Consider the following 26,865-nt stretch of genomic DNA (forward strand, 5'->3'; position numbering starts at 1 on the left):
CCCCTGGGACCGGGCATTAAACTCCAAAAAAACAAACAAACCTCGAGCAGGATCCTCTCAAAGTGCAACCCCCCCCCCCCCCCTCCACATGCCACCACGTGAAGTCCACCATGGGCAATTTGTGATGACACCTCCAGCAACTGCCTTCAAACCTGGCTCTCCAGTGATGCCTTCAATTACCTGAAAAATTACTACTGTGGCTCACCACCCTTGTCCAGCAATTAGTGGCTGTTGGTTTAACTATTGATCAACTTTTAACTGTTATTTCACACCTGACATTACAAAGGAACATGAACACATTGGTGGCAGAGTGGTTAGCACTTTTGCTTCATATTGCCAGGGTCCCAGGTTCGATTCCCGGCTTGGGTCACTGATTGTGTGGCGTCTGCACATTCTTCCTGTGTCTTTGTGGGTTTCCTCCGGGTGCTCTGGTTTCCTCCCACAAGTCCTGAAAGACGTGCTTGTTAGGTGAATTGGGCATTCTGAATTCTCCCTCGGTGTACCCGAACAGGTGCAACGAGGGGATTTTCACAGTAACTTCATTGCAGTGTTAATGTAAGCCTACTTGTGGAAAGAAAACGATTATTATTAACATGCAATTTTGCGACTGGCCTGCCTGTTTGGTGTATGATGTTCTAGCCAATGTAACATCCGACATGGACCGCCTTCCACATAATCTAGGGCGAGGCTGCCTCCTGCTTCCCCATTGTTGCAACTAATCTCCAACATTAGTTTATCTCAATCATACAATGATCGCACAGGAGTGATTAGATTGTGACTTGCATCAGCAAGTCTGTGGTTTTAAAATGGTGCACTTCAGATGGTTTGCAATGCTGAATGGTCAGTATTGTTTTGCAAAAGATATTTAATCTGCTCCTATTGCCAATATTGCAAACTTTTGTCTCGCATCTTTTTAATGAAATGCCTCCCATGTTTCACGGAGGCCTTATGAAGCAAGTATTACCTGGAACCCTGTCAGGAGGTACTGGGTCAGACGGTCGAAAGCTAACTCAAAGAGAAAGGCTTTAAGAAATCCCTTTTAGAATTTGTATCGATTGCAACTGTGGCACGTTTTTTAAAAAAAATATTCCCAACAATTCATCTCCGTTCCCAATCTGTGATGGGTTTGCAATCTCAGATTTTAGTTGTGTGTGTGTGTGTGTGCTCTGCAGTTGAATCAGTGGATAATGGGACTCTGTGTAACCCAGGGTTGAACCCTACATTTTCTCCCCCCCCCCCCCCAATATTTTTGGTCAAACTTTTTATTTTGTTTAACGTGTCCTTAAACTAAATATTACAACCGATTCTCCACATCAGAAGTGGAGATTCGTCTGAAATTTCCTTATTATAGGGAACACTTAAGTGGACCAGATACAAGCACTTACAAATACCTTGAACTTTATTTAACCTGGTCTGTGTCGACTTATCCTTGATTGAAAGAGCCTTGGGTTTAGAGTTGGCCTCCTATGTCTGCTTTTCCCCTGCACCCTGAGCCTTCTGTTCCAGCTCCAAATACTTTTCAGATTTTGCCAGATCCCTCACAGTCTCCCTGTATTTCGGCATTAATCATTTGTCAGTTGATCAACGCACTTTTTCAGCTGCTACTCTGGAATAATCTTGATGGTTTCAGCAGGCTCGAGACTGCATCTACGCATGTAGAGTAGGTGCTTCCCCCTAGTGCCCTAGTACCATGACACAAACACAGTCTTGTGTTTGTGCGAGCTTGTAACTCTGGAAAAGAGGCAGTCAATTTACAATAGTGACTGCACTTCAAGAATACTTAATTTACTGTAAGGGGGTTTAGGGCAGTGGCTCCCAACCTTTTATATATCCTACCCCTCTATACGCTGTACTATAAAAGAAAGTTGAGGTGAAACTACTTTCTCTGCATTGTTTCCTTTCTGGGAGCTTTGCTTTTAACTTTTCAGAATTGTGATGATATGCATAAAGCAATTCTGTACATAATATTGTACATGACGTCCGACCACTAGGTGGCAGTGTAAACCTACCATGTGATCCTGTGTCTGGGGAGTCGGGAGTAAGTCGTGTTGGAGGGTGGATATATTTTGCAGTAGTTCTATCGCAGTTAGTTAGTGTTAGTAGCTTGTTATTTTATTTATCCTAGTTATCTTTATCACACAGTTGTTTCATAATAAATTATTTAAACTAGATGTTCTGTAGTTCATCATTCATATCGGCCAGTCTACAGAACATGACGAGAAATCACAGAAAATACACAGTGCAGAAGAGGCACTGTTCAAATTACTCCTTCCAAAATGTATCACCTCACACTTTTCAGGGTTAAATTCCATCTGCCACTTATTTGTCCATTTGATCATCCGGTCCATATTTTCCTGTAACCCCAAAAAACCCGACCCCACTTAACCTGGCCACCTCTCTCCTGTGTTTTTTTTTATTACTGCTTCGCCCAGGGTTTTTGCGCCCGTTTTTGCTTTCTGCAGGTTCTATGGGACCGTTATGTTCAACTCCAAGTCCTGTTGCTGAAGCATGTGGGACTGACCACCATTCTAAAGCATGTGTGGATGGACTTTCCCAGCCGGCGCATGTGCTGGAAGCCTTGGAGAAGCCAAGCATAAAGCTGAAGACTAAGGTTGCCAGCCACAACCAAAGAGCTGAATTTTTTTTTTTAAACAACATTTTATTAGTGTATTTGTAGTTTTTATAATAACAACATAACGGCGACATAAAACATTTCCATCCCTATCACACTCTTCGCACCCCCAATCCATGAAAGAATAGCCTAATTCAATAGCCTAGATTTCTTGCCCCCCCCCCCCCCCCTCCCCCCACCACCAGATTTTTCCGAAGAGCTGAATTGAATAAATCTAATTAATTTAACCTTTTGAGTTTAATACAAGCAGGCGTGAGTTCAATTCATTCCTTAACCTCCCTCAACTTGTGAGGTGGATGCAGATTGCATCAAATTCCAAAGATGCACCTTCATGCCAAAGGCTAGATGTACGAGGAAAGGGTTAAACTTGTGAGGAGCAGCATAAAATAAAATTATCATTTTCTCCCTCCATCTTTAATTGCAGACTGACCTTTCTAATGGGACGAGCAACTGGGAGTAGCTTGGAATTTTCCAGTTGGCCTCTGGCCAGAAGGCTTAACGAGCCTGAATAAGGCCACTGTAATCCCGGAGGACCATAGGCTGCTCTTCCCTTTTTTTGAGAGAGGGAGCTGACTGGTGGTGATTTATCAGAGGGTCACCACACTGATGTGTTGGGTACTCTGGATCCGTGGAGACTGCGTTTACCTCAGCAGTAACACATGCAGGCTACCAACACTTGAAAAAATGAAATGAAAAATGAATGAAATGAAATGAAAATCGCTTATTGTCACGAGTAGGCTTCAATGAGAAGTTACTGTGAAAAGCCCCTAGTCGCCACATTCCGGCGCCTGTCCGGGGAGGCTGGTACGGGAATTGAACCGTGCTGCTGGCCTGCTTGGTCTGCTTTAAAAGCCAGCTATTTAACTCAGTGAGCTAAACCAGCCCCAGTAGTGTTGAAATAGTGTTGAAATAGTACAACACTATTTTATTAAGCTAGAAACTGTTGAACATACTTTCACTGTGGGTCGACACAATGTTAGATTAAACTAAAGACCTATGCCTATCCTAACCAGTCTATGCACTCAGCACATGGTGAAGATCTGTGCTGTAAGCTGTGAGCTCTGTCCTTCTGAGAGGCTGCATCCCGAATGAGTGGGAAAACTGATGCCCTCAGTGTGTGTGTCTGCACCATGATATACTGATGTATATTATGACACACACCTCTGGCAAGGCCGAGAAAGATGACCTCTGCTGGTACGAGAATTGAACCAATGCTGTTGGTGTTGCTCCGAATCAGCTGTCCAGCCCACTGAGCTTGCCTACCTGTCAGATAAATGGCACAGGGGTGAAGTGTTGGATAGTGTAGGCTTGCGAGGTTAACATATGCCACCAACACTGAGGAAGGTTCAACTCTATTTTATTAACTAACTATGAACTAATCGACATACGAGAACTGTGGGTGTAAACGATGCTAGTTGAACTAGAGACCTAAGCCTTGTCCGAACCAGTTGAATCTCTCGGCACGCGGTGTGAGTCTGTGCTAAACTTGATGAGCTCTTGTTCTACTGAGAGGCAGCATCCAGAATGAGCGGGAACCGTGGTGCCCTCTGCCTTTTATAGTGTGTGTATTCTAACTGGTGATTGGCTGCGGTGTTTGTGCATGTTGATTGGTCCCAGTGTGTATGTCCATCAGTATGTGTCTGCACCATGATATACAGGTGTATATTCTGACAAGAGGTGGGATGGAAAAGGAGTGTTTATGTAGGCTAACCAAAATAATATAAGGGGCCTTTTGATTAGATGGGGGGGGGGGGGGGGAAATTCTGGTGGCCAATGGCCAGAGTTCACATGATACAAAGATACGAAGGTAAAAAGATACAAAGGCGAGAGGAGACTCCCAGGCTGCCCGAGAATAAAAGAGACAAAAGGTGTTAAAGGATGTAGGACCAAAAATATGGGATAGTTGGTCATTCTGTGCCTGCCTCCATGCTCGCCACCACCATCAGGGCCTAAAAATTCAGGCCCTGGATTTGCTGTTTTCTTTCACATAAAAAGTAAACTTCTAAACGTAAGGGCACGATTCTCCGGCCTCGTTGCACTCACGCTCGAGCGAAACACGGCCAGTGAATAGTGGGAGAGGCCGGAAACGAGAACCGTGCCAGGCGCCAAACAGTTTGCGGCTCAACCGGCTCACTCCTGTAGGCGAAATCGGGATCTCGCCGTAGTGTGGCGAGAAACCAATTATCACCACATAAAGCCCCATTTCCATACAATTAACGGGAGCCACCCCAGACCCAGGCCTCCCGTGGCTCATCAGCCTCCCCAGCAAGTGTTCACGCTGGTGCCAATTAGTGCTTCTTTTGAAAAACGTGAACCTGCCGGAAGGGCTTCTGCGGGGAGTCGAGGAAGTGATTAGCCATCTTTGCCCACAGGCAAAGAACCCGGGAGCGCTGGGCCTGCCACCCCAGTGCTCAATGTGGTTGGGGGACCCTCTGCTGGGTGGGGGGGGGGGGGGTGCATTCTCCAGATGGGTGGGCCACCATGGGAATAAGGCAGGGGGCAGGCGCTAGGGGGGGGGGGGGGGCAACCGTGTTTGACACCAGCATGCCAACCCCTGGATCATGTGTACCCGTTCTGGGGGCAACCCTAGCCCTTGCCTATCTGCCCCACTGATCACCGAAGCCTCTGGCCATGTGGCAGAAGGCCATTGCTAATAGGAAATGGGTAATTGTGGTTAAGTGAGCACTTCACACAACCCAAGTGGATTCCTGTAGGTGGACCATGTGGCATGTGGATGTCATTGCCTATCATTCCAATCTGACCGTGATGCCCTGGACACAGCGCCTGAACACTGCGGGAGGCAACTCCACACACGCAGCAGCCAACATCCAAACACCCAGGAGATGGGTCACAGCTCCGAGGACATGTCCACAGCCGGAGGGTGGGTGAGTGCTATGGGGAGGGGGAGATGCCTGGAGAGATGGGCCAAGGGTTCAGAGGTTGGGCTGGATTACAGAAGAAAGTGACAGCGGAGTCCTATTAGATTGTGGTCTGGGATGATTATTGTGTTTTACACTTGCCCACTCTCTCGATGATGCCCCCCACCCTCGGCTGGTGCCCTCAGTGAGCCTCCATGTGCTTTTCCTTCCTAGCTCTACCTATGTCGAGCTGTGTCCCCAGGATGCACATCTGAGGTGATGGTAGCCAGCCGCCTGCCTCCCATGGCGGGCATCCTGTGGGAGCTCTGGGGATGGCGGGCCCCAGTGCACTTGGCGGCACGTACGCGGCCTCATCAGAGAGGTGGAACCTGGGGGATCTGGTGGCCACCATCGCCACTCCATGGGACGGTCCGGGTTGCCAGCCAGTGCTCCCTCCTCTTGATCGGTGTCTGTAGGGCCCTGGGATTCACCTTGCGACGGAGGGGGCAGCTGGTTCAAGCCCCGGCTGCCCCTGCATCATCTGGCTGTGCCAGCCCTGGTGGCTCCCTCACTCCTGTGCCATCGTGTCAACGCCCTCGGCGATTCACCTCCGTGATTGCATCTCGGCAATGCCCACCTGCGACTGGGTCAAGCTCCGCAGCGCCTCGGCCATTCGCATCTGAGAGTGTGTCTTACTGGATCGTGTCTTACTCGGAGCTCCCCTCCGAGGGTCTCCTGGGAGGCTGGAGAGGAGGCCACCCGGGAGGGGCAGGCTCCGTCAGCTGGAGGATGGGCCGGAGACTGGACATGTGGTCAGTGGAAAGGATGGGTCAGTCAGTATGCCAATAGCAACTCCTGTTTGACACATCCTCCGGGTGGAGCCTGGCGGTTCCTCACCTCTGCGGCATCCGCCAACCTCTGCATGGGTGACCACCCTGTCCTGGGCCACCCCAGTCACCCTGTCCTGGGCCACCCCAGTCACCCTGTCCTGGGCCACCCCAGTCACCCTGTCCTGGGCCACCCCAGTCTCCCCCAGGGCACGCTCCTCGAAGGAGCTGAGGATTCTTAAGTCCGGCAAACCCCCCCCCCCCCCTTCTCCCCAGTCAGTCTGGACCCTCTCCCCACGATTGTGGGGGAGCTTTTCTGAGGGGGGACAGAGGGCATCATTATCCACGTGCGTGGTATACAGTGGTGGGGGGGTGGAGTCTGAAGGATGGGTTGGAGGGGCTTGTAGGGAGGGCTGGGAGTCGCATGGAGAGTTGGTGGATGGATGCTCACTTGTGAGCGGAAAGGTCTCTTGGTGGTGGCGGTGGGGTTACTGGTGGTGGTGGTGGTGGGGTTACTGGTGGTGGTGGTGGTGGGGTTACTGGAGGCCAGTCCTCATGGTCACACCTCCGGAGCTTACACCTTGTCCCAGGCAGCACTGGCTGCCCTGTGGCTGACCCTCCGGGACCCTCGGGGAACAGGACATCTCTCCTGGCCTCCACTGCATCGAGGAGTGTTTCCAGGTCTGCATCCCCAAATCTTGGGGTTGGTCTCCTCGGCGCCATTGGTGCGAGCTGACTGGGTTGGCTGAGCAAGTGCTGCTCGACCTTGTTAGCGGGAGGCTGGTGAACGCGGTGCCGGCGAATCGGCTGGCGAGCCTTCATTTGCGGCGAGAGGCCCAGGTGGGGGAGGGGGTGGGCCTTGTTAAGTGGGCGGGGGGGGGCCTTGTTAAGTGGGCCAATTCACGTTGAATAGCGTTGCCAGCCTCGCTGGGCCGAACGCCAGTTCCTGCTCACTACCGCACTTGGAAATCTTTCTGGAGAATTGGGCCCAGAAACTAGAGCCGGAATAGGCTATTTGGCTCTTTTGAGTCTGCTCTCCCCAATCAATATGATCGTGGCTTATCCTTTATTTCAATGCCATATTCCCGCTTTCACCCCATACCCCTTGATGCCATAAAATAATATATCTCTCTTTCTTGATTACATTTATCCCCCACAGTCTTTGTGATAGAGAATTCTCTACCCATTGAGTGAAAAAATGTTTCCTCATCTCAGTCTTAAATGGTCTACCCGGTATCCTGAGATCTCCTAGTTCTAGTTTTCCCAACCTAGTCTGTCCAGCCCTGTGAGAAGATCACCTCTCATACTTCTGAACTCTAGTGAATACAGGCCCAGTCAAACCAATCTCTCCTCATAGGACAGTTCAGCATCAGCCCAGTGAACCTCCGCTGCACTCCCTCTTTGGCAAGTATATCCTTTCTTAGGTAGCGAGTCCAAAACTGCACACAATACTCCAGGTGTGGTCTTGCCAAGGCTGTATATAACTACATAAGACATCTCTACTTCTGAACTCAAATCCTCTTGCAATAAAGGACAACGCACCATTTGCCTTCATAATTGCTTGCTGCACCTTCCTCTCCATTTTCATTGACTGGTGTACAAGGACACCCACATCCCTTTATACACTCCCTAATACAACAACTATTTTTGCTGCTGTCTAATGGAGTTAAATCGTCTCCATAGTTGTTCCACACTATAGAATGGAAAATCTAATTACACTGAGATGAAACCTATATTTGCTAAATTAGGAGGTCGGGAACTCCTGACTCCCAAAGCACCTCGGACCTGTCACAAATGCGTTGGCTGATAACTGGACGCAGATGTTCAGTGCTACCTTTCTCACACACTTCCAGCATGACTACCCAGGTCGGGTGACCGGTGCGGAGCCCCATTTTTGAGGTGAGTGTCCAAGGGAGGGTGGATGGGGAGAGGTTCCAAATTGAAGCCCCAGGTAAGGGACAAAGACGAGGGACAAATTGGTCCTGTTGAGTTGTTGAAAGAAAAGAAGAGAAATAGACTCCCAAATGAAAGAACTGACTGGAGCAGACTTTTAAGCAAATTGGACTCCTCTAGAAAATTCCTGAAAATCCAAGGCAGATTATGGTTGATGGCTTTGTTCTGCGGACCACTGGGGCAAATGTACCCTTTTGGAGCAGTGGTGTTATGCTTGGCATGGCAGCCATTTTGAAGTTGTGCTTGAGGTGAAACTGCGTGTATTCTGAGATCCAGGGGACAGGAATCTGTACAAGGTGGTCCGTTGTTGAATCTGTCCGAGTGGGAGTGATTTTTTTTAAAATTCAAAAGACTAAATCTTCAACTGTGGGGATTGGAAACTCGTGAGAAAGACAAAGACAACGCTTCATTCCGATTGGTTGGATCATCATGTGACAAACGTCTGGGGTGGTCATTGAGAAATCCACTGAATTGGGTTTGGTTGCATGTGTCAATTGTTGTGTTAGTGTGCTGTTTACCACCGTTTACCTTTAATTCACAGGTATCTCCTTGCCCTGAATGTTAATGTTGTAAATTGTTTTATCTTTCTGAAATTGTATAGTAAAAGTTTTTATTTCTGTTTGTTCCAAACACGTGGAATCTTGTGGTTTTTTTTCACTTTGTTAGCGGCTTGAATCAAAACTTTTTTAATTGACGACTTTTCTCTCCCCCCTCTCTCTCTCAGGTGCTTGCTTTTGATAAAGTACAAGACCTTCACTCTGAATTTCAGAAATTGCAAGCGACGATCAACCAGCCCAGTGCTAACTATCTGCTGAAGCTGGCCAACCGCCTGTATGGGGCAAAGACCTACACCTTTCTTGAGGTGAGGTAGGAGCTGTTTGGAGTAGAACCCTATTAGTGTGTCAAAAGTTTAATGGGGCTGATTTGCATAGACTAGCAAAATCGCAAGTTTGCTAATAGTTTTTTTAAAATAGGGTGATCAGGGAAATATTGTGAGCAGCACTTGGCTTTCGATCATAGAATCCCTCCAGTGCAGAAAGGGTCTGCACCGGAAGGAGCACCTCAACTAGGCCCAATTCCCCATCCTTTCCATCAGGTTCCTGACCCTGCTTATTAACTTGGTGAAATTGGCTGCAACTTGGAGCATAGGTGTCTGAGAATAGACTTGTGATTTCCACTTGGCACTTAGTCTGCCATGCTGTCTGGATGAATGAGCACAATGATACGCTATCAATCGTACTAAAGACTCGCATGGGTACAATAGAGGCTTTATTACAGTTAGATGTTTATCCTCCGACTGCAGCTGGCAGAATGGCTGCTCAGGAGAAGTCATGCATATTTATACGGCTCCTTGTGGGCGGAGCTAGCCGGCAGGGGCTACCGGCGAACCTGTAGTACAGGTACTACTGTACATCCCCTAATATAGGCGCACACACACAATTACACAGTGGATCACCACACACAAGCAATGGTGGAGCGCCGTACATAAATACATGAGAACTAGTAGCCAGAGTCGGCCATTTTGTCCTGCAGCAAGATCATCCACTTGTAACTCCATCTTTCTCTACTATCCCGTAATCATTTTAAATGTGTTCATAACCAAAAATCTTTTTGGAATGTCCTGAATGATGGAACAGCCACAGTCCCCTTGTAGTAGCGAATTCCAAAGATTTGTTAGCCTTTGAGTGAAGAGAATTCTCCTCGTCTCCATCCTGAACAGCTGGAGGCTGTGACCCCCATCCGTGTTCCAGATTCCCCAGCCAGAGAAACGTTTTCTCAACTTGCGCCCTGAAAAGCACCTTGAATTTCCTCTCTTTTGTTTTTTAAAGGGTCAATTTACTGTGGCTAATCCACCTAACCCTGCACATGGGTTGTGGGGGTGAGACCCACGCGGACACGGGGAGAATGTGCAAACTTCACACGGGCAGTGACCCAGGGACTGGGATTGAACCCGGGTCCTCGGTGCCGTGAGGCAGCAGTGCTAACCCACTTCGCCATCGTACCGCCTTCGCCTCTTGAATTTCTAACTTCAGATTAGATCACCTCTCGTTCTGCTCAACTCCCGGGAATGTAGGCCTAGTTAAATCATTCACTCCTTTGGAAAACATCCCTCACCCCAGGAGCTAGTCTGGTTAACCTTCCCCTTGAGCTCATCTTTCCTTGGGTAAGGAGACCAAATCTACACCCACTACTGCAAGGTGAACATATATTGTAGTAAACTAATGTATTTGGAGTATTTTCATTAGGGATACTGAAGAGGGCAGTATTGTGGCAGCAAGGTCAAAGGTGAGCTGATTGTAGACGTTCACTCCTGACCCCCGGGTATATTACTAACAGCTGAATGAATATAAAAATGATGCCAAGCCACAGGCTGAATTTTTAAAAATAAACTAGAAGAGTTGAGAACCAGAGAGCAATTAAGGTGATTGGCAAAAGATGAGGATAATTTTTTAGTCCAGTGATCTTCAAGTCGCTGCCTGAGGACGTAGTGGAGGCAGGTTGAAAAATGAGTTGGATAAGGGCAAAACCTGAAGAGAATTTTGAGGGAAGCAGGGAAAGGTTGGGAAGGGTTGCTCCTGTAGTTAGCCAGTGTGGACATGATGGACCAAATGGCCTCCTGAGGTGTAACCACTCCGTGATTCTATTCTATAAATGGTCTATTGGTGTTTGAAGCTTAACTTTCATGGAATTACTAGAATGTTAGAATGATTGAATGCCCAATATAGCCATAACCAACACGCAACCTGTATATCCTAATGTGTATTTTTGAAGTAAGTATCCAATTTCGTGACAAAACGAGGAGTCTCAACACTTTATTACGCTGCAAATCCTTTTTAGGATGATATGGTCATTTTAAAATGCTGTTGCTATTTTTACTGATGGATGGGAAGTGAAAACTTTGTGCAGAAGATTAGCTTTCCACCCTTTGCAAATGTCTATTTGACCTAGAATCTGTTTCCGGAGGCTAATCTTTTACTTTTCCATTGATCTTGTGTTTGAGCTGGCGAACAGTTGGAGAAGCTGGGCAAGTCATGGTCAACGTAAACTTTAGCCTTGTACAAAAGGCTGTGTAAATCCACAGGATTATAAACTTGGGAGAAAGGGTGGAAATGTATTAGCCCACCTCTTTCCCCCCTGTCCCACCCCCTCTCAGCAATACCATATGGTCAGTCCATTCCAGTGTGAAATTAATATTCAAATGGTGGAAATGAGAAAAGTGAATTATCTTTGACACCTGCCTGTAACCCTTCAGAATTTCATCGTGTCTACTGTGAAATACTATCAGGCAGAGTTAGCTGCTGTTGATTTTGTCAGTGCGTCAGAAGAAGCTCGACAACAGATCAACTCCTGGACTGAAGCACAGACTGAAGGTAAGTCTGAACCGAAACCCTTCCAACTCTGTTCTCCCCGCGTCTCCCCTCCTCCGCCCGCGTCTCCCCTCCTCTTCCCCGCGTCTCCCCTCCTCCGCCCGCGTCTCCCCTCCTCTTCCCAGCATCTCCCCTCCTCCGCCCGCGTCTCCCCTCCTCTTCCCCTCCTCTCCCCACGTCTCCCCTCCTCTCCCCACGTCTCCCCTCCTCTTCCCAGCATCTCCCCTCCTCCGCCCGCGTCTCCCCTCCTCTCCCCACGTCTCCCCTCCTCTCCCCACGTCTCCCCTCCTCTCCCCACGTCTCCCCTCCTCTCCCCACGTCTCCCCTCCTCTCCCCACGTCTCCCCTCCTCTCCCCACGTCTCCCCTCCTCTCCCCACGTCTCCCCTCCTCTCCCCACGTCTCCCCTCCTCTTCCCCGCGTCTCCCCTCCTCCGCCCGCGTCTCCCCTCCTCTTCCCAGCATCTCCCCTCCTCCGCCCGCGTCTCCCCTCCTCTTCCCCTCCTCTCCCCACGTCTCCCCTCCTCTCCCCGCGTCTCCCCTCCTCTTCCCAGCGTCTCCCCTCCGCCGCCCGCGTCTCCCCTCCTCTTCCCCGCGTCTCCCCTCCTCTTCCCCGCGTCTCCCCTCCTCTTCCCCGCGTCTCCCCTCCTCTTCCCCGCGTCTCCCCTCCTCTTCCCCGCGTCTCCCCTCCTCTTCCCCGCGTCTCCCCTCCTCTTCCCCGCGTCTCCCCTCCTCTTCCCCGCGTCTCCCCTCCTCTTCCCCGCGTCTCCCCTCCTCCGCTGTTGCCGAATGATTAGACTGCTTATCCGGCATTCAGCACTGGATCAGCAGAAATTTCCTCCAATTAAATTTTGGGAAGGCCGAAGGCATTGTCTTCAGTCCCTACTTCTAAAGCTCTGTTCCATCGCCACTGACTGCCATCTCTCTGTGTCGACAGGCTGAGATTAAACCACTGTGTGAACCTTACACCCTGAGATCAGTTTCCGGGTACCTCTTCAAGCCATTGCTCAGGCCACTTATTTTCACCTCCATATTTTTGGCCCTATCTTGTCTGATCTGTTCAAACTCTCATTTGTGTCGGTGCTATCTCCTGACCTGACTGTATTCCATCGCACTCCTGGCTAGTTTCCCATCTGTAAACTTCTTCAGGTCATTCAAAACTGGAATCCTATCGCTCATTCTTCTGGCTAATCCATACTGACACTATCATATTTTCTAATGCTCCTGTGAAGAGCTTTGGGGCAAATGTGTTAAAGGTGCTATATAAATGCTAGTCATTGTAGATGCCATCAGAACAGTCAATGTTTCCCAAATGGTTCCATTTGCAATGTCATTCCAGTGGCCATCAATCTATAAATGTGTTCAGTAACTTGGTTTCAGGGTCACAAATATCCTCTCCGTAACTGAAGGATCCTACACCGCTGTCCCCTAATCACAGAATGGCGCATTCCACACCAGCCCTCCAAACAAACATTGTGACTTGGTGCCGTTTCCCCTTGCACATTGTTTCTATTCAAGTAAATATCCTAATGGCCTCCTAGAATGTCTCATTTCAACCTTCCTCCACCACACTTCCAGACCCAAACCACCCACTGCGTGGACGTTTGCTCGCATCACACTTGCTGCTTTTGCAAACTCCTTTTCGACTTGTGCCCTCTCGTTCTCGATCATTGACAAGCAGGGACAGTTTCTCCATGTCCAGCCCCCTCCTGATGAAAAATGTCCATTGACCATTACTCTCTGATTCCTATTATCCAGCCATATTTTGTATCCACTTTGCTATTTCCCCCTTTTATTCCAGCAGCTATAACATTATTCACAAGTCTGTTGTGTGGCACTGTATCAAGTGTCTTCTGAAAGTCCATGTACACCACATCTGCTTTACACTTTCTGTGGCCTCCTCCAAAACAAAACCCTCCCAAGTTAGTTAAACACGAGTTCCCCTTTACAAATCCATGGGCTGGCTCGTCCGAATCAACCCACATTTTTCCAAGTCATTACTAATTCTCTCCTGAATAATTGTTTGTTTCCAGAAGCTTCCCCAAAAACTGACTGGCCTGTGAGCGCATCCTTACTCGCTCTAATAAATACTTTAGTTCAGTGCATCTCAAACTATCTGATGTGGCGGACCGGCAGTTTTTTTTTCAATGTGCCAGGGACCGGTGAGCGAAACAAGCCAATCCAGGATTACTGTCTCTTTCTTTTCTGGAAACACTCCAAGTACCGGCAGACGATGGCTCGCGTACCGGCACCGGTACGCGTACCACACTTTGAGAAGCACTGCTTTAGTTCATGGCATTGTGGCCTTTGTCATTGATTTATTGGTTATGTGTTTTCTTTTTAAATTTGTCTTTGACCTGTTCACGTTAATGTAAGTGGGTCTCTTTTTATTATCCTCCAGGCAAGATCAAGAATTTGCTCGCTGAAGGAACTGTTGATGGCTTGACCAAACTGGTCCTTGTGAATGCCATTTACTTTAAAGGAAATTGGGAGAGGAAATTCCAAGAACGAAATACTAACGAAGGAGAATTCCGAATAAACCAGGTAACACGCGGGAAACTTTTGAGTCATGTTCTACCTACTGTTTGATCGACAAAGAGTCAAATTGGAACTCCAGTAGAATATTGCTGAGTTCCCCTCACTAAATTCCTGCCCTTCGTGGTATAAATTTATTTGTCCTCCTTGGCTTGGTTGATAATTGGGATAATGAGACCAATGCATTGTTAGAAAATAAGATTATGACTCCGGTGGCACCTTTGGTGGCTCTCGCTCGGGTCAGACTTTTGGACCTTTTCCCCTGATTTTCTACCGGACTTGAATTTTAAAGCTGATGACAGAGGAAATTGTGTACTGAATTCCCACATCGTGCATGGAGAGAAGGACTAGAAGTGCTGGTAAAGGCAGAAAACAGAAAGACAGAGAAGGCTTGGGCTGAAGCTGCAGCAGGAGACAGCATGGCGGAGGGCCGGACCTCTGGCTTGTCGACCCAGCGGTCAATGGAGCAGCTGAAGCAAGTTATTCAGGAAGGCTTTGCTAAGCAGAAACGGGACTGCTTGGACCCGATAAAAGAGTCAATTGAGCGGCATGAGCTTAGATTGGACACCCAAGATTGGGCAATCCAGAGGGAGAGAAGGCACTGGCTGAGCAGGAAGAACATCAAACCGCGGTGGAGTTGGAGGTAGGGATGTTGAGAGACCAGCAGAAGATGCTCCTGGAGAAGGTGGAGGACCTTGAAAATAGGTCCCGCCAGCAGAACTTGAGAATCGTTGGACTCCCGGAGGGGTCAGAAGGGGCGGATGCTGGGGCATACACAGCGGGCATGTTTGAGAAGCTGCTAGGGGATGGGGCATTCTGCCGGCCCTTGGAGGTGGACAGGACTCACAGAGCGCTTGCAGGAAGCCGCGAATGGGAGACCCCCCCCCCCGAGGGCAATGGTGGTGAGATTCCACAGGTACTTGGATAAGGAGCGCATTCTATAGTGGGCCAAGCAGACACGGAGCTGTAAATGGGACAACAGTATCGTGCGGGTTTACCAAGACCTGAATGTGGAGGTGGCCAGGAGAAGAGCAGGCTTCGACCAGATCAGGTTGATCCTTTTTAAGAAAAAGGTGAAGTTCGGACTGTTGTATCCGGCCCATCTCTGGGTCACGTACGAGGAACAGCAATTTTATTTCGAATCGCCTGAGGACGTGCTGGACTTCGTGAGAAGGAAAGGACTGGGGGTGGACTGAGAACTTTTGAACTTTGCTGCAACTTTCTTGTTTTGAAAAAAAAGTTTCTCGTTTTGTGAAAGCTGTCTGTAATGCCTTCTGTATTGATTTGGGACCAGTGGCAGGGCTGAGTGAGTTAAGGTTTACATTTGCACTGTTGGGGGATGGAGGTGTGCTTGTTTAGAATTTGGATCTCCTTACTTGATCTTTGTTGCTGTTTTTTTTTTCTCTTCCTGTTTTTCTGTCGGGCAATTGTGTTGGGATTGTTTGTTATTGGAGTATGTATGTATCAGCATGGTGAGGGAACAATAGGTGGGAGACGTTTCGGCGCCAGGGATGGGGGTCACCAAGCTAGCTGGGCAAGCTAGCTCACGGAAGCTTAGTGGGGTGTGTGCATATGTTAGGTTTATTAAGCGAGTTGGGTTACATTGTGTTGTTGCAAGGGGGGGAATATTCTGCTCACGAGGGAGGGACTTGTGCTAAGGGACAGAGAGGAGGTTAGGGGCGGAGGCTGCCTGGGGGCGGGCCGGTGGAGGCGCGGAGCATGAATAGTCTCGGACGTGGGAGGTCGGTACATTATGGTCAGTGGGAAACTGGAGGGGGTGCAGGTAGTATTAGTAAATGTGTTTGCGCCAAATTGGAATGGTTTGGAGTTCATAAAGAGGATGCTGGGGAAGATATCGGACCTGGACAGGGCTTTACTGACGGGGGTGGTGGACACTGGGTACTCGGCGATCACAATCTCAGACCATGCTCTGCACTGGGTTGACCTGCAGGTTAGTAAAGACAGTAACCAGATGTGGGACTTTTAGCTGACGAAGGGGTGTGCAAGCGGCTGAGGAAATGTATTCAGGACTACCTGCAGGTCAACGACACGTGGGAAATTTCAGCAGCGGTGGTCTGGGAAGCACTGAAGGCGGTGGTCAGAGGGGAGCTGATCTCGATACGGGCCCATAGGGAGAAGGTGGACAGGGCAGAGACGGACCGACTGGTAAAGGAGATTCTACAGATCGATAGGAGGTATGCGGAAACCCCAGAGGCAGTGCTTTTAAGGGAACGGCGGAGGTTACAGATGGAGTTTGGCTTGTTAACCACAGGGAGGGCAGTGGAGCAGCTGAGAAAGGCGAAGGGGGCGATCTATGAGTATGGAGAGAAGGCCAGTAGAATGCTTGCACAGCAGCTTAGAAAGAGGGAGGCAGCCAGGGAGATAGGGAAAGTAAATGACAGAGATGGGAACCTGGTTGGAGATTCAGCAGGGATGAATAAGGTGTTTAGGGATTTTTACAGTGGGCTGTACAGGTCGGAACCACCAACTGGGCCGGAGGGGATGAGGCATTTCTTCGGAGGGCTGAATTTCCCAAAGGTGGACGGGGATCTGGCAGAAGGGCTGGGGGCCCCGATCGGGTTGGAAGAGATAATGGAGGGTCTGAAGGCCATGCAGTCGGGTAAAGCCCTGGGGCCGGACGGGTACCCAGTGGAGTTTTGTAAAACGTTCTCTGGGATATTGGGGCCGGTGTTGAAGAGGATGTTCAATGAGGCAAGGGAGAGAAGGGTGCTCCCCCGACGATGTCACAGGCCACGATTTTGCTGATCCTGAAGCGGGACAAGAACCCAGAGCTGTGTGGGTCCTACAGGCTGATATACTTGTTGAATGTGGATACCAAACTGCTAGCTAAAATGTTTTCCTCCAGGATTGAGGATTGTGCCCCGGATGTTATTGGGGAGGATCAGACGGGGTTCGTTAGTGTAGGCAGCTGGTGGCCAATGTAAGAAGGTTGTTGAACGTGATCATGGTGCCCCCGGAAGGCAGGGAGGTGGGGGTAGTGGTCGCAATGGACGCAGAAAAGGCTTTTGATCGGGTAGAATGGGAATATCTGTGGGAGGTACTGGGACGGTTTGGATTTTGGGCGGGACTTTATTGACTGGGTCAGGTTGCTGTATCAGGCTCCTGTGGCAAGCGTACGGACGAATAGGACAACATCGGACTATTTTAGACTGCACCGGGGGATGAGATAGGATCCCTCTCGCCCCAATGTTGTTTGCGTCAGATATAGAGCCCTTGGCAATTGCTCTGAGCGCCTCAAGGGTCTGGTCCGCGTTTGGGGGGGGGGGGGGGGGGGGAGCACAGAGGGGATGAAAGAAATCATGAGGATCCTAGGGGAATTTGGCCGGTTTTCATAGTAGGGGAAACTTTAGGTACCGAGGCATCCAACTGGCGCGGGAATGGGACCGGCTGCATAAATTAAATCTGGCCCAACTAGTAGACCAAATGAAGGACAATTTTTGGAGATGGGACGCGCTTCCGTTGTCATTAGCTGGGAGGGTCCAGACGGTGAAGATGACTTCCTGAGATTTCTGTTCGTGTTTCAGTGTCTCCCCATCTTTATTCCGCGGTCATTTTTTAAGCGGGTCAATAAAGTGATCACGGGCTTCGTCTGGGCGGGCAAGACCCCACGAGTAAGGAAGGTAATGCTTGAGCAGAGTCTGGGAGAGGGCGGGCTGGCGCTGCCAAATTTTAGTAACTATTACTGGGCGGCGAATATAGCCATGATCAGGAAGTGGGTGGTGGGGGAGGGGTCGGTCTGGGAGCGTATGGAGGCGGCTTCATGTAAGGGCACCAGTTTGGGGGTGTTGGTAACTGCGCCTCTGCAATTCCCGCCAGCACGGTACTCCACCAGCCCCGTGGTGGTGGCGGCCTTGAGAGTCTGGGGGCAACGGAGGAGACATGTGGGAGCAGGTGGAGCATCGGTCTGGTCCCCAATCTGTAATAATCATCGGTTTGCCCCGGAAAGTATGGATGGGGGTGTTCCGGAGATTGCGGAGAGCAGGGATTGAGAGGATGGGGGATATGTTTATAGAGGGGAGCTTTCCGAGTCTGAGGGAGCTGGAGGAGAAGTTTGGGTTGGCGAGGGGAAACAAATTCAGGTATCTGCAGGTGCGGGACTTCCTACGTAGACAGGAGAGATAGAGGACGGTCTCTGGGTAGATGCGTTGAGTAGAGTCAACGCGTCCCCAACATGTGCCAGGCTTAGCTGATACAATTCAAGGTCGTTCATCGGGCTCACATGACAGCGGCCCGCATGAGCAGATTCTTTGGGGTGGAAGACAGGTGTGCAAAGTGTGCGGGAGGACCAGCGAACCATGTCCACATGTTCTGGGCATGTCCGAAGCTTAGGGGATTTTGGCAGGGGTTTGCAGATGTCATGTCCATGGTGTTAAAAACAAGGGTGGCATTGAGTCCAGAGGTGGCGATTTTCGGGGTGTCGGATGTCCCGGGAATCCAGAAGGAGAAAGACGCAGACGTTCTGGCCTTTGCTTCCCTGGTAGCCCGGAGACGGATACTATTAGCTTGGAGGGACTCAAAGCCCCCGAAGTCGGAGACCTGGCTATCTGACATGGCTAGCTATCTCTGTTTGGAGAAAATCAAGTTCGCCTTGAGAGGGTCACTGTTAGGGTTCACCCGGAGGTGGCAACCGTTCATCGCCTTCTTCGCAGAAAATGTATCGTCAGCGGGGGGGGGGGGGGGGGGGGGGAGTTCAGAGTTCAGAGTAGGGGGTTAATAAAGGAGGGAGATGTCTTTTGCACTATATTTATAGATTCATGTACAGTGTTTATTTGTTGTTGTAATATCAAAAATACCTCAATAAAATGTTAATTAAAAAAAGAAAATAAGGTTATAAGAAACCGTAAAAGCCATTCGGCCCTCGAGCCTGTTCTGCCATTCAAGAAGATCATGTCTGATCTGATTGTGGCCTTCACTCCACTTTCCTGCTGACCTCTGAACCCTCGACTTCTTCCTTATCCATCAAAAATCTCTCTAAGTGATGTGAGTAGTTTCAATGATCCAACCTCTGCTTGCTGAGAATTTCAAAAGGCCTTCTGTAAGAAGAAATTCTTCCCCATCTCCATCCCAAAGGGGCGACTCTTTATTTTTAAGCTGCCACACGAGGAAAGACCCTCTTGGCACCTACCCAAGGGGGCGCCATAGTAGTTAGCACTGCTGCCTCGTGGCTCCAGGCACCCGAGCCCGACGGTCTGTGTGGAGTTTGCACTTTCCCCCCCATGTCTGTGTAGGTTTCCTCCAAGTGCTCCAGTTTTCTCCTCTGCAGCCCAAAGATGTGCAGGTTAGGTGGATTGGCCATGCTGAAATTGCTCCCCAGTGTCCAAAAGATGTGCAGGTTAAGTGGGGTTACGGGGATGAGTCGGGGGAATGGACCTTGGTAGGGTGCTCATTCAGAGGGTTGGCACAGACCCGATGGGCTGACTGGTCTCCGTCTGCACTGTTGAGATTCTGAATCTAGTGAGTGTTTCAATAAATCGTGAAGTGCCAGTTTGCTTTAGTGAAAGAGGATTATAAATTCCTACTCTTTCCCAACCCCCAAAAGATTCTGAGCGAAATGGAGCATTTTAGTGACCCGTAGATGTGCCGAGAGTTACTTGTGACAACACCAACATACAAGTTATGCAGCCCCTTCCTGAAATAGTGCAGGTTTGTTACGATAAAGAAGCCATAACAATGGCTAAACCAAGCAGTGAGCTATAATCTTGGGAGGGCTCTGTGCTGGCCTGTAACTGTCTAGCAACCTGCACAACCCCATTTGATTTTGTGACTCCAGTGCAGCGATACTCAGCATTGCTAATAGTTCCTGGAATAAACTGGGGGGGGGGGGGGGTGGTGTGTGGAAGAATAACTTAAGTGGGTGTGGACTGAATCCCATCCAGCCTGACCTTTTTATTTTGTCCTCGATTCTCATCCTCCACATGAAACAAAGGAGACGATATTGGTCTCCAGAAACTAGTTCACGCGGTCAGGGTTTTTCAAATGAATTGTTTAAATTTAATCGTCGGGAAGCTTGAAGTTCGCCCTGGTGTTGGGAAGCTGATTTTTGATTTTGCGTCAGTAAGTTTCCCTGCCCACCATGCTCCCTGTTGCTGGCGTGACTGGAAGATTCCAGCCATTGTTGATGAGCCTGAGCCAGGGAGTGTCGTAATGGTGAATTCCAAATTAACTCTGTTACCGAAACCATCAAAAATGAGAGTCATGTGAGAGTACCTTTTAAGAAATGGATGTTTAAGCAATGTACCTTTTAAGAAACGGAGCAGCTCATATTACTGAAGTGATGTCAGAGGGTGGGGGTAGCTGAGTTGAGCTCACTTCTGCTTTTTGGGAGTTTTAGTTTCGGTTTGAGAGAGAGCAGCTGAAAAGTGCCTGGCTGGTTTGCTATGAGCTGTTTCAAAGGAGAAAGCCAGTTTGGAGGAAAAGAGCTTGGGTGTGTCTGTGTTTGCAGTGAGCTGGATCTGCTGTGATCTCTGCCATGAAAGACTATCTCTGAATCATTTGGGTGATTTAAACTCATAATTGTAATGTCTCTAACCTGATGTGTTTCTGTTGTTCAAGGTGTTAAGTCTTTTGGAGGTTTGAAGGAACATTTTGAAGGATTATTTAGTGTTGTATTATTTTCGGGGTTATCTTTGAAGTAAGGGGTGTTAAGTGATCCAATGTTTATTTAAAAGGTTAAGTTGAATTCATGGAATAAACATTGTTTTGTGTTTAAAAACCCACGTGTCCATAATTGTAATACCACACCTGGGGAACAAGCCGTGTGCTTCAAAAGCAACAATACATTAAAGGGAGAGGTTGGTTGAACTCCGTGATACATTTTGGGGTTCTGAAAACGCCTCTCCCATAACAAGAGAAAGCAAAACCTGAAAGAGAAATGAAAGACATCTCCAGCAATTAAAATCTGAAGGAATGAGTCTCAGCCTTGTCTCCTTAGCCAATGACATGTAAAGATCGGAAAATAAGTCCAGGCTGGTGATGGGTGACCGACTGGTCAGATTCGGGATGTACTGATGTGGAATTGAAAGAAACCTGAAAAATAACACCGGTTTCCAAATCGCATAACTACACTCCAATTGCATGTTTATATGTCTAGTTGGCTACATAATTCACATGCAATTTGGTCCATTGAATTTTTTGAAAACTTGATCTAATTCTGGGGGCAACGTTCCCCCTCATTTCTCTTCAGCGGGTGAGGCTGGCTTGAGATTGGCTCATGGCCGCACATCTTTATGGGAACGTCGCTTGAGCTCGATCCATTTATTCCCCAAACTGCACATTCCCCATTGTTGCGCATGCTGCAGCTTTTAGAGGAAGCGTTGATTGGGAAACCCATATACCACCGCTAACGCTGAGAAATGATAAACTGATCAAGCTGGCTGAGCAGATCATCGGTGGGTGGCACAAAGTGAAAGGAAGCCTTACTCTGTAACCACCTCCCCTGAAATACATTAGGGCGTTCGGGCGTGTGATGCTCTCTAAACATTGCTAATAGTCTCTGTTCACTTGCAGAATGAAACTAAACCGGTGCAAATGATGCACCAAAAAGCCAAGTTCAATATGGCTTACATTTCTGAAGTCAAGGCCAAAGTCCTTGAGCTCCCCTATGTCCAGAGTGAGCTGAGTATGATCATCCTACTGCCAGATATGGACGACAACTCTGATGGGCTGCAAAATGTAAGTTGGAAACTTTTAAACATGAAACGTTACCTCATTCTTCAGAGGAAAACAAATCGGTCGAGGGGGGTGGGGGGAATTATTAATTCCGTTCCCATCATCCAAAAATAAATCTACACAATGGACTCCAATTTCGTGATCACATGGGGAGGACAATTCGGACAAACAATCTACTGAAATGGATAATGACTCAGGCTAAAATCTGGTTGACCAAATTTATTTTTGTGAAAAGGGAAGTGGTCGGAGGAACGTTTTTGGACACAGTTCGCGTATGAAATGTCTCCTCTGCTTAACAAATGGAGACTGTGCTCCAATGTTTAAAAAAGGTGCAGAAAACCCCCCAGGATACATGTTCGGAGTCCATGTCAACATCTTTTTTGAGGGTAAAGTTACTCTGACGTCACCTAGTTTAGGAGGTTGACACATTCACAGTGTCCACAGTGGCAGAATGGATTACCAGTTGGCTTCAAGACCGAAAGCAGAGAGTGTGAGATCAGGACGGTTATTCAGAGACGCAGAAGGTGGGACGTGTGTCCCACCGGGATCGAGTGTTGGAATCACTGCTGTTCACTGCAGTTTATATCAATGAATTGTTCTTAATTTTGCAGGTGGCGCCAAATTGGGAGGGGCGGTCAATACTGAGGGAGGGCTGCAGCAATTGCAGAAGGACATTAATCATTTTCCAATTATTTGCCCATTCATTTAAGTTCAACACCCGATTAAAAGTGCGATTGTAATCGGGAGGTCATGTTACATGGAAGGTCCGAGTCTAGGTCGGCAGATGAACAAGGGGAACCAGAATACAAGTACATCAGTCACTTAGTTGGCAAGACCCTGAGAAAAAACAAACCAACCTCTCTCCTTTATTTCTAGGGAAGTAATGCTAAACCTGTATCGACCTCTGTTAAACCACACTTTGGACTTCTGCTTAAATATACCATAAATTGGAAAAGGATTGAAGGACTGGGTCCATTTTTTTTCTCTTGGCCTGAGGCGGGGGGGGGGGGGGGGGTGGTCATGAGGGAGAGTGGGTTGTAGGCGGGGGGGGGTGGTCGTGAGGGAGAGTGGGTCGTTGGGGGAGAGGTGTGAGGGAGAGTGGGTCGTGGGGGGTGCCGTGAGGGAGAGAGGGTCGTGGGGGTGGGTGTCATGAGGGAGAATGGATCGTTGGAGGTGGGGTCGTGAGGGAGAGTGGGTCGTTGGGGGAGTCGTGAGGGAGAGAGGGTCGTTGGGGGTGCCGTGAGGGAGAGAGGGTCGTGGGGGGGGGGGGTCATGAGGGAGAGTGGGTCGTTGGGGGAGGGGTCGTGAGGGAGAGTGGGTCATTGGGGGGGTCTTGACGGAGAGTGGGTCATTGGGGGGGGCGTGACGGAGAGTGGGTCATTGGGGGGGTCGTGACGGAGAGTGGGTCATTGGGGGGGCGTGAGGGAGAGTGTGTCATTGGGGGGGGCGTGACGGGGAGTGGGTCATTGGGGGGGTCGTGACGGAGAGTGGGTCGTTTGGGGGGGGCTCGTGAGGGAGAGTGGGTCATTGGGGGGGGTGTGAGGGAGAGTGGGTCATTGGGGGGGTCGTGACGGAGAGTGGGTCATTGGGGGGGCGTGACGGAGAGTGGGTCATTGGAGGGGACGTGACGGAGAGTGGGTCATTGGGGGGGCGTGACGGAGAGTGGGTCATTGGGGGGGGTCGTGACGGAGAGTGGGTCATTGGGGGGGTCGTGACGGAGAGTGGGTCATTGGGGGGCGTGAGGGAGAGTGTGTCATTGGAGGGGGCTCGTGAGGGAGAGTGGGTCGTTTGGGGGGGCATGAGGGAGAGTGGTTCATTGGGGGGGGCTCGTGAGGGAGAGTGGGTCATTGGGGGGGGCGTGAGGGAGAGTGGGTCATTGGGGGGGGCGTGAGGGAGAGTGGGTCATTGGGGGGGGCGTGAGAGAGAGTGGGTCATTTGGGGGGGGCTCGTGAGGGAGAGTAGGTTGTGAGGGAACAGGGGGTAGGAAGTGTGGGGAACAAGGCCGAGGGGCTGACCCAATTGTGGCCTTTTAAGCTCGTGGCAGGTTCTGGACCGACTGCAACAAAACCGATAAGGTAACAGACGGGCAGCAAAGACGACCCCTTGAAAGTTCTGTTTGTTTTAAATGCTCTGCATGAACATTGGCTTCCAGATCTTTTTTTAACATTTTGGATTCATTTTTATTCTTAGCTTCAAAATCGGCTCACCTTTGATAACCTGATGGACTGGACCAACCAGGAGAAAATGGACAACGTGGAGGTGAAAGTTGTTCTTCCCAAATTCAGGCTGGAGGAGAAATACGACCTGAAATCCACCCTGACCCTTATGGGGATGGCAGACGCTTTCAGCCAATCACAAGCTAACTTCTCTGGGATGGCTGAGAAAAATGATCTGGTTCTGTCAAAGGTTGTTCATAAAGCCTTTGTCGAAGTTAATGAAGAAGGCACTGAAGCTGCTGCCGCCACCGCGGCTATCGTCATGTTGCGATGCGCAATGATCACGCCAGAGTTTGTGGCTGATCATCCATTCCTGTTCTTCATCAGGCACAACAAGACGCGCAGCATTTTGTTTTTTGGCAGGTTCTCCTCGCCTTGAATCACAGCGCTCCAAGCTTCAGCTATTGCCCCTTCCCCATGCCCCGAGCATCAGCTATTGCCCCTTCCCATGCCCCGAGCTTCAGCTCTTGCCCCTTCCCTAAAGTCTGAGCTTCAGCTATTGCCCCTTCCCATGCCCCGAGCATCAGCTATTGCCCCTTCCCCATGCCCCGAGCTTCAGCTATTGCCCCTTCCCCATGCCCCGAGCATCAGCTATTGCCCCTTCCCCATGCCCCGAGCATCAGCTATTGCCCCTTCCCCATGCCCCGAGCATCAGCTATTGCCCCTTCCCCGAGCATCAGCTATTGCCCCTTCCCCATGCCCCGAGCTTCAGCTATTGCCCCCCCCACAAAGCCCGAGCATCAGCTATTGCCCCTTCCCATGCCCCGAGCATCAGCTATTGCCCCTTCCCCATGCCCCGAGCTTCAGCTATTGCCCCTTCTCCATGCCCCGAGCATCAGCTATTACCCCCCCCCCACAAAGCCCGAGCATCAGCTATTGCCCCTTCCCCATGCCCCGAGCATCAGCTATTGCCCCTTCCCCATGCCCCGAGCATCAGCTATTGCCCCTTCACATGACCCAAGCTTCAGCTATTGCCCCCCCCCACAAAGCCCGAGCTTCAGCTATTGCCCCCCAAGCCTGCTCTGGTCAGTTGGGCAATATCTAAACAAGTGGTTTTCCAAGTGAGCTCAGTAGAACGGTTGACAATCTAATGGATCTCTCACATTGTTCGGTAAGGCAAAGGATCAATGATCGTGAGTGAATACATAAGTTTGAAAAAGCACTTGTCTAGATATTATAATGGTGGGGGGGAAAGCATCTCCATTTATGCAATGTAATAAGAGGACCAAAGACATCTGATCTTTATTTTAATTGTGCCATCCTATCTGGTTTAATGATGCCTTCTTCCAAAACTAAAAGTGGGCCCGATTCAGCGAACTCGAGTTGAACTGCGCTGAGCGGCGGTGTTTAGTCGGATGTTTCTTGTTGCCTGCAGCCGCTATGCAACGATATTGCCTTTTGTTTTTTTTTTGCCGCGAGCGCAACTCCCCGTTGCGGCCGCGCGTCATTTCCTCACTTCACCCAACTTGTGTCTTCTGATGTCCTTGGGGCTCACCTCTTATGGGCACGGCTCCCACAGCACGGGCAACCTGAGCATTGCCACCCTGCCCAGTGCCACCCGGGAGCCTCATCGCCCCTGCGAGACCCTATGAGGTGCCACCATGACTTTCTGAACCAGTACCAAATGGCTCCCGGTTCAGGCCTCCTTGGCAAGGCCGGTGAATCCCAGGCCCTGGGTGAATTAGACGAACGCATATTTAAAAGTGCCTAATGGATCATTCAGTGTGCACACCTGGATCTTGCCCATCGAGATCACACGGCGCCCTGAGATTCCATTGAACCTCATGAGAGATTTTGAGCATCGGGAATCTCGATCCAGGCCTCTCGCGAGATTCCACATCCTCGACCCGACACCAAGTCAGGCGCGATGCGGCCGCTGAATCCCGCCCAGTATTTTAATTAATCCAGGCAGACGATACAATCCCCTCAAACCCCATTACAGCATTTAACATTTGCATAAATTTGAGTTAATTCACTCCTGCATCTGACGCTTAATTCAACCACTGCTCAATTTGTGAATAATCTCTGAAATTTACCATTATTACCAGTTCAGGTGAGACCCCATATACTATATTTTAAATAGAAATAGCATTCTAGATTAACATTTTTCTGTTAACTGTCTTGTGCATGTCTAAGATGACCGTGGATTGTTCCTACCCGGACTTTTATAAAAAAAACTCTAAAATGTGTGAAGATCGTTTTGCATTGTGAATTATCTTTTGAGGTGAAGGGATTGTATGTGGGGAAATGAGGTCTTTCTGGAAGGAGTGTTCAAACCTCTGGAGAAAAAATTGTGAAATGAATACCACAATGGGTGTAATTTGTTTTGCTGTGTGCTCTACCTTTGCTCAACCTTCGCCTATTATGTTGAGGACTGCAAATTTGTATAAATATAATTGAACTTTAGCAATTGATGCCAGAATAAATAAAAAGCTTTCAATTTGCCTCATGTTTACTTCATCACTCAATTTGTGGGATCAATGAGATGAGAGGAAACAATTGGACACTTTAAAAAAAAAAAAACATTTTGATTGATTAATGTGACCCTTAACACTTGACCATTTTTAACAAGACAGGTTTTTATGTTCTGTTCTGGCCATAGTACAGATGCATGCAGACCATCTATATAAACAAAAGCAAACCACCATGGCTGATGGAATCTGATGGTCACACAGACCATCTAGTTCTTTGACTACTGAGATAATTTATTAACAAGATCAGGGGTGGGCAAACTTTTCCGTGCAAGGGCCACATTCAGAAATTCACAATTTTAAAGGGCCGCATAGTATA

General features: G+C 49.2%; 1 protein-coding gene across 3 annotated transcripts in view; it reads left to right on the top strand.

The window, feature by feature from the left end:
* LOC119965837 (leukocyte elastase inhibitor-like) overlaps positions 1-26,520 on the top strand; it is a 51,652-nt gene extending 25,132 nt beyond the window's left edge. For all 3 annotated transcript variants that reach the window (XM_038796728.1, XM_038796727.1, XM_038796726.1), the window contains exons 3-7: positions 8,995-9,132; positions 11,524-11,641; positions 14,037-14,179; positions 21,698-21,862; positions 24,050-26,520. In XM_038796728.1, the coding sequence (XP_038652656.1) occupies positions 8,995-9,132; positions 11,524-11,641; positions 14,037-14,179; positions 21,698-21,862; positions 24,050-24,454 (969 nt within the window). In that variant the 3' untranslated portion in view covers positions 24,455-26,520. The remainder of the gene's footprint in view (positions 1-8,994; positions 9,133-11,523; positions 11,642-14,036; positions 14,180-21,697; positions 21,863-24,049) is intronic.
* Positions 26,521-26,865: the final 345 nt, after the last annotated feature.

This window comes from Scyliorhinus canicula, chromosome 5 (assembly GCF_902713615.1).
Source record: "Scyliorhinus canicula chromosome 5, sScyCan1.1, whole genome shotgun sequence".
In the NCBI taxonomy this organism is placed as follows: Eukaryota; Metazoa; Chordata; class Chondrichthyes; order Carcharhiniformes; family Scyliorhinidae; genus Scyliorhinus; species Scyliorhinus canicula.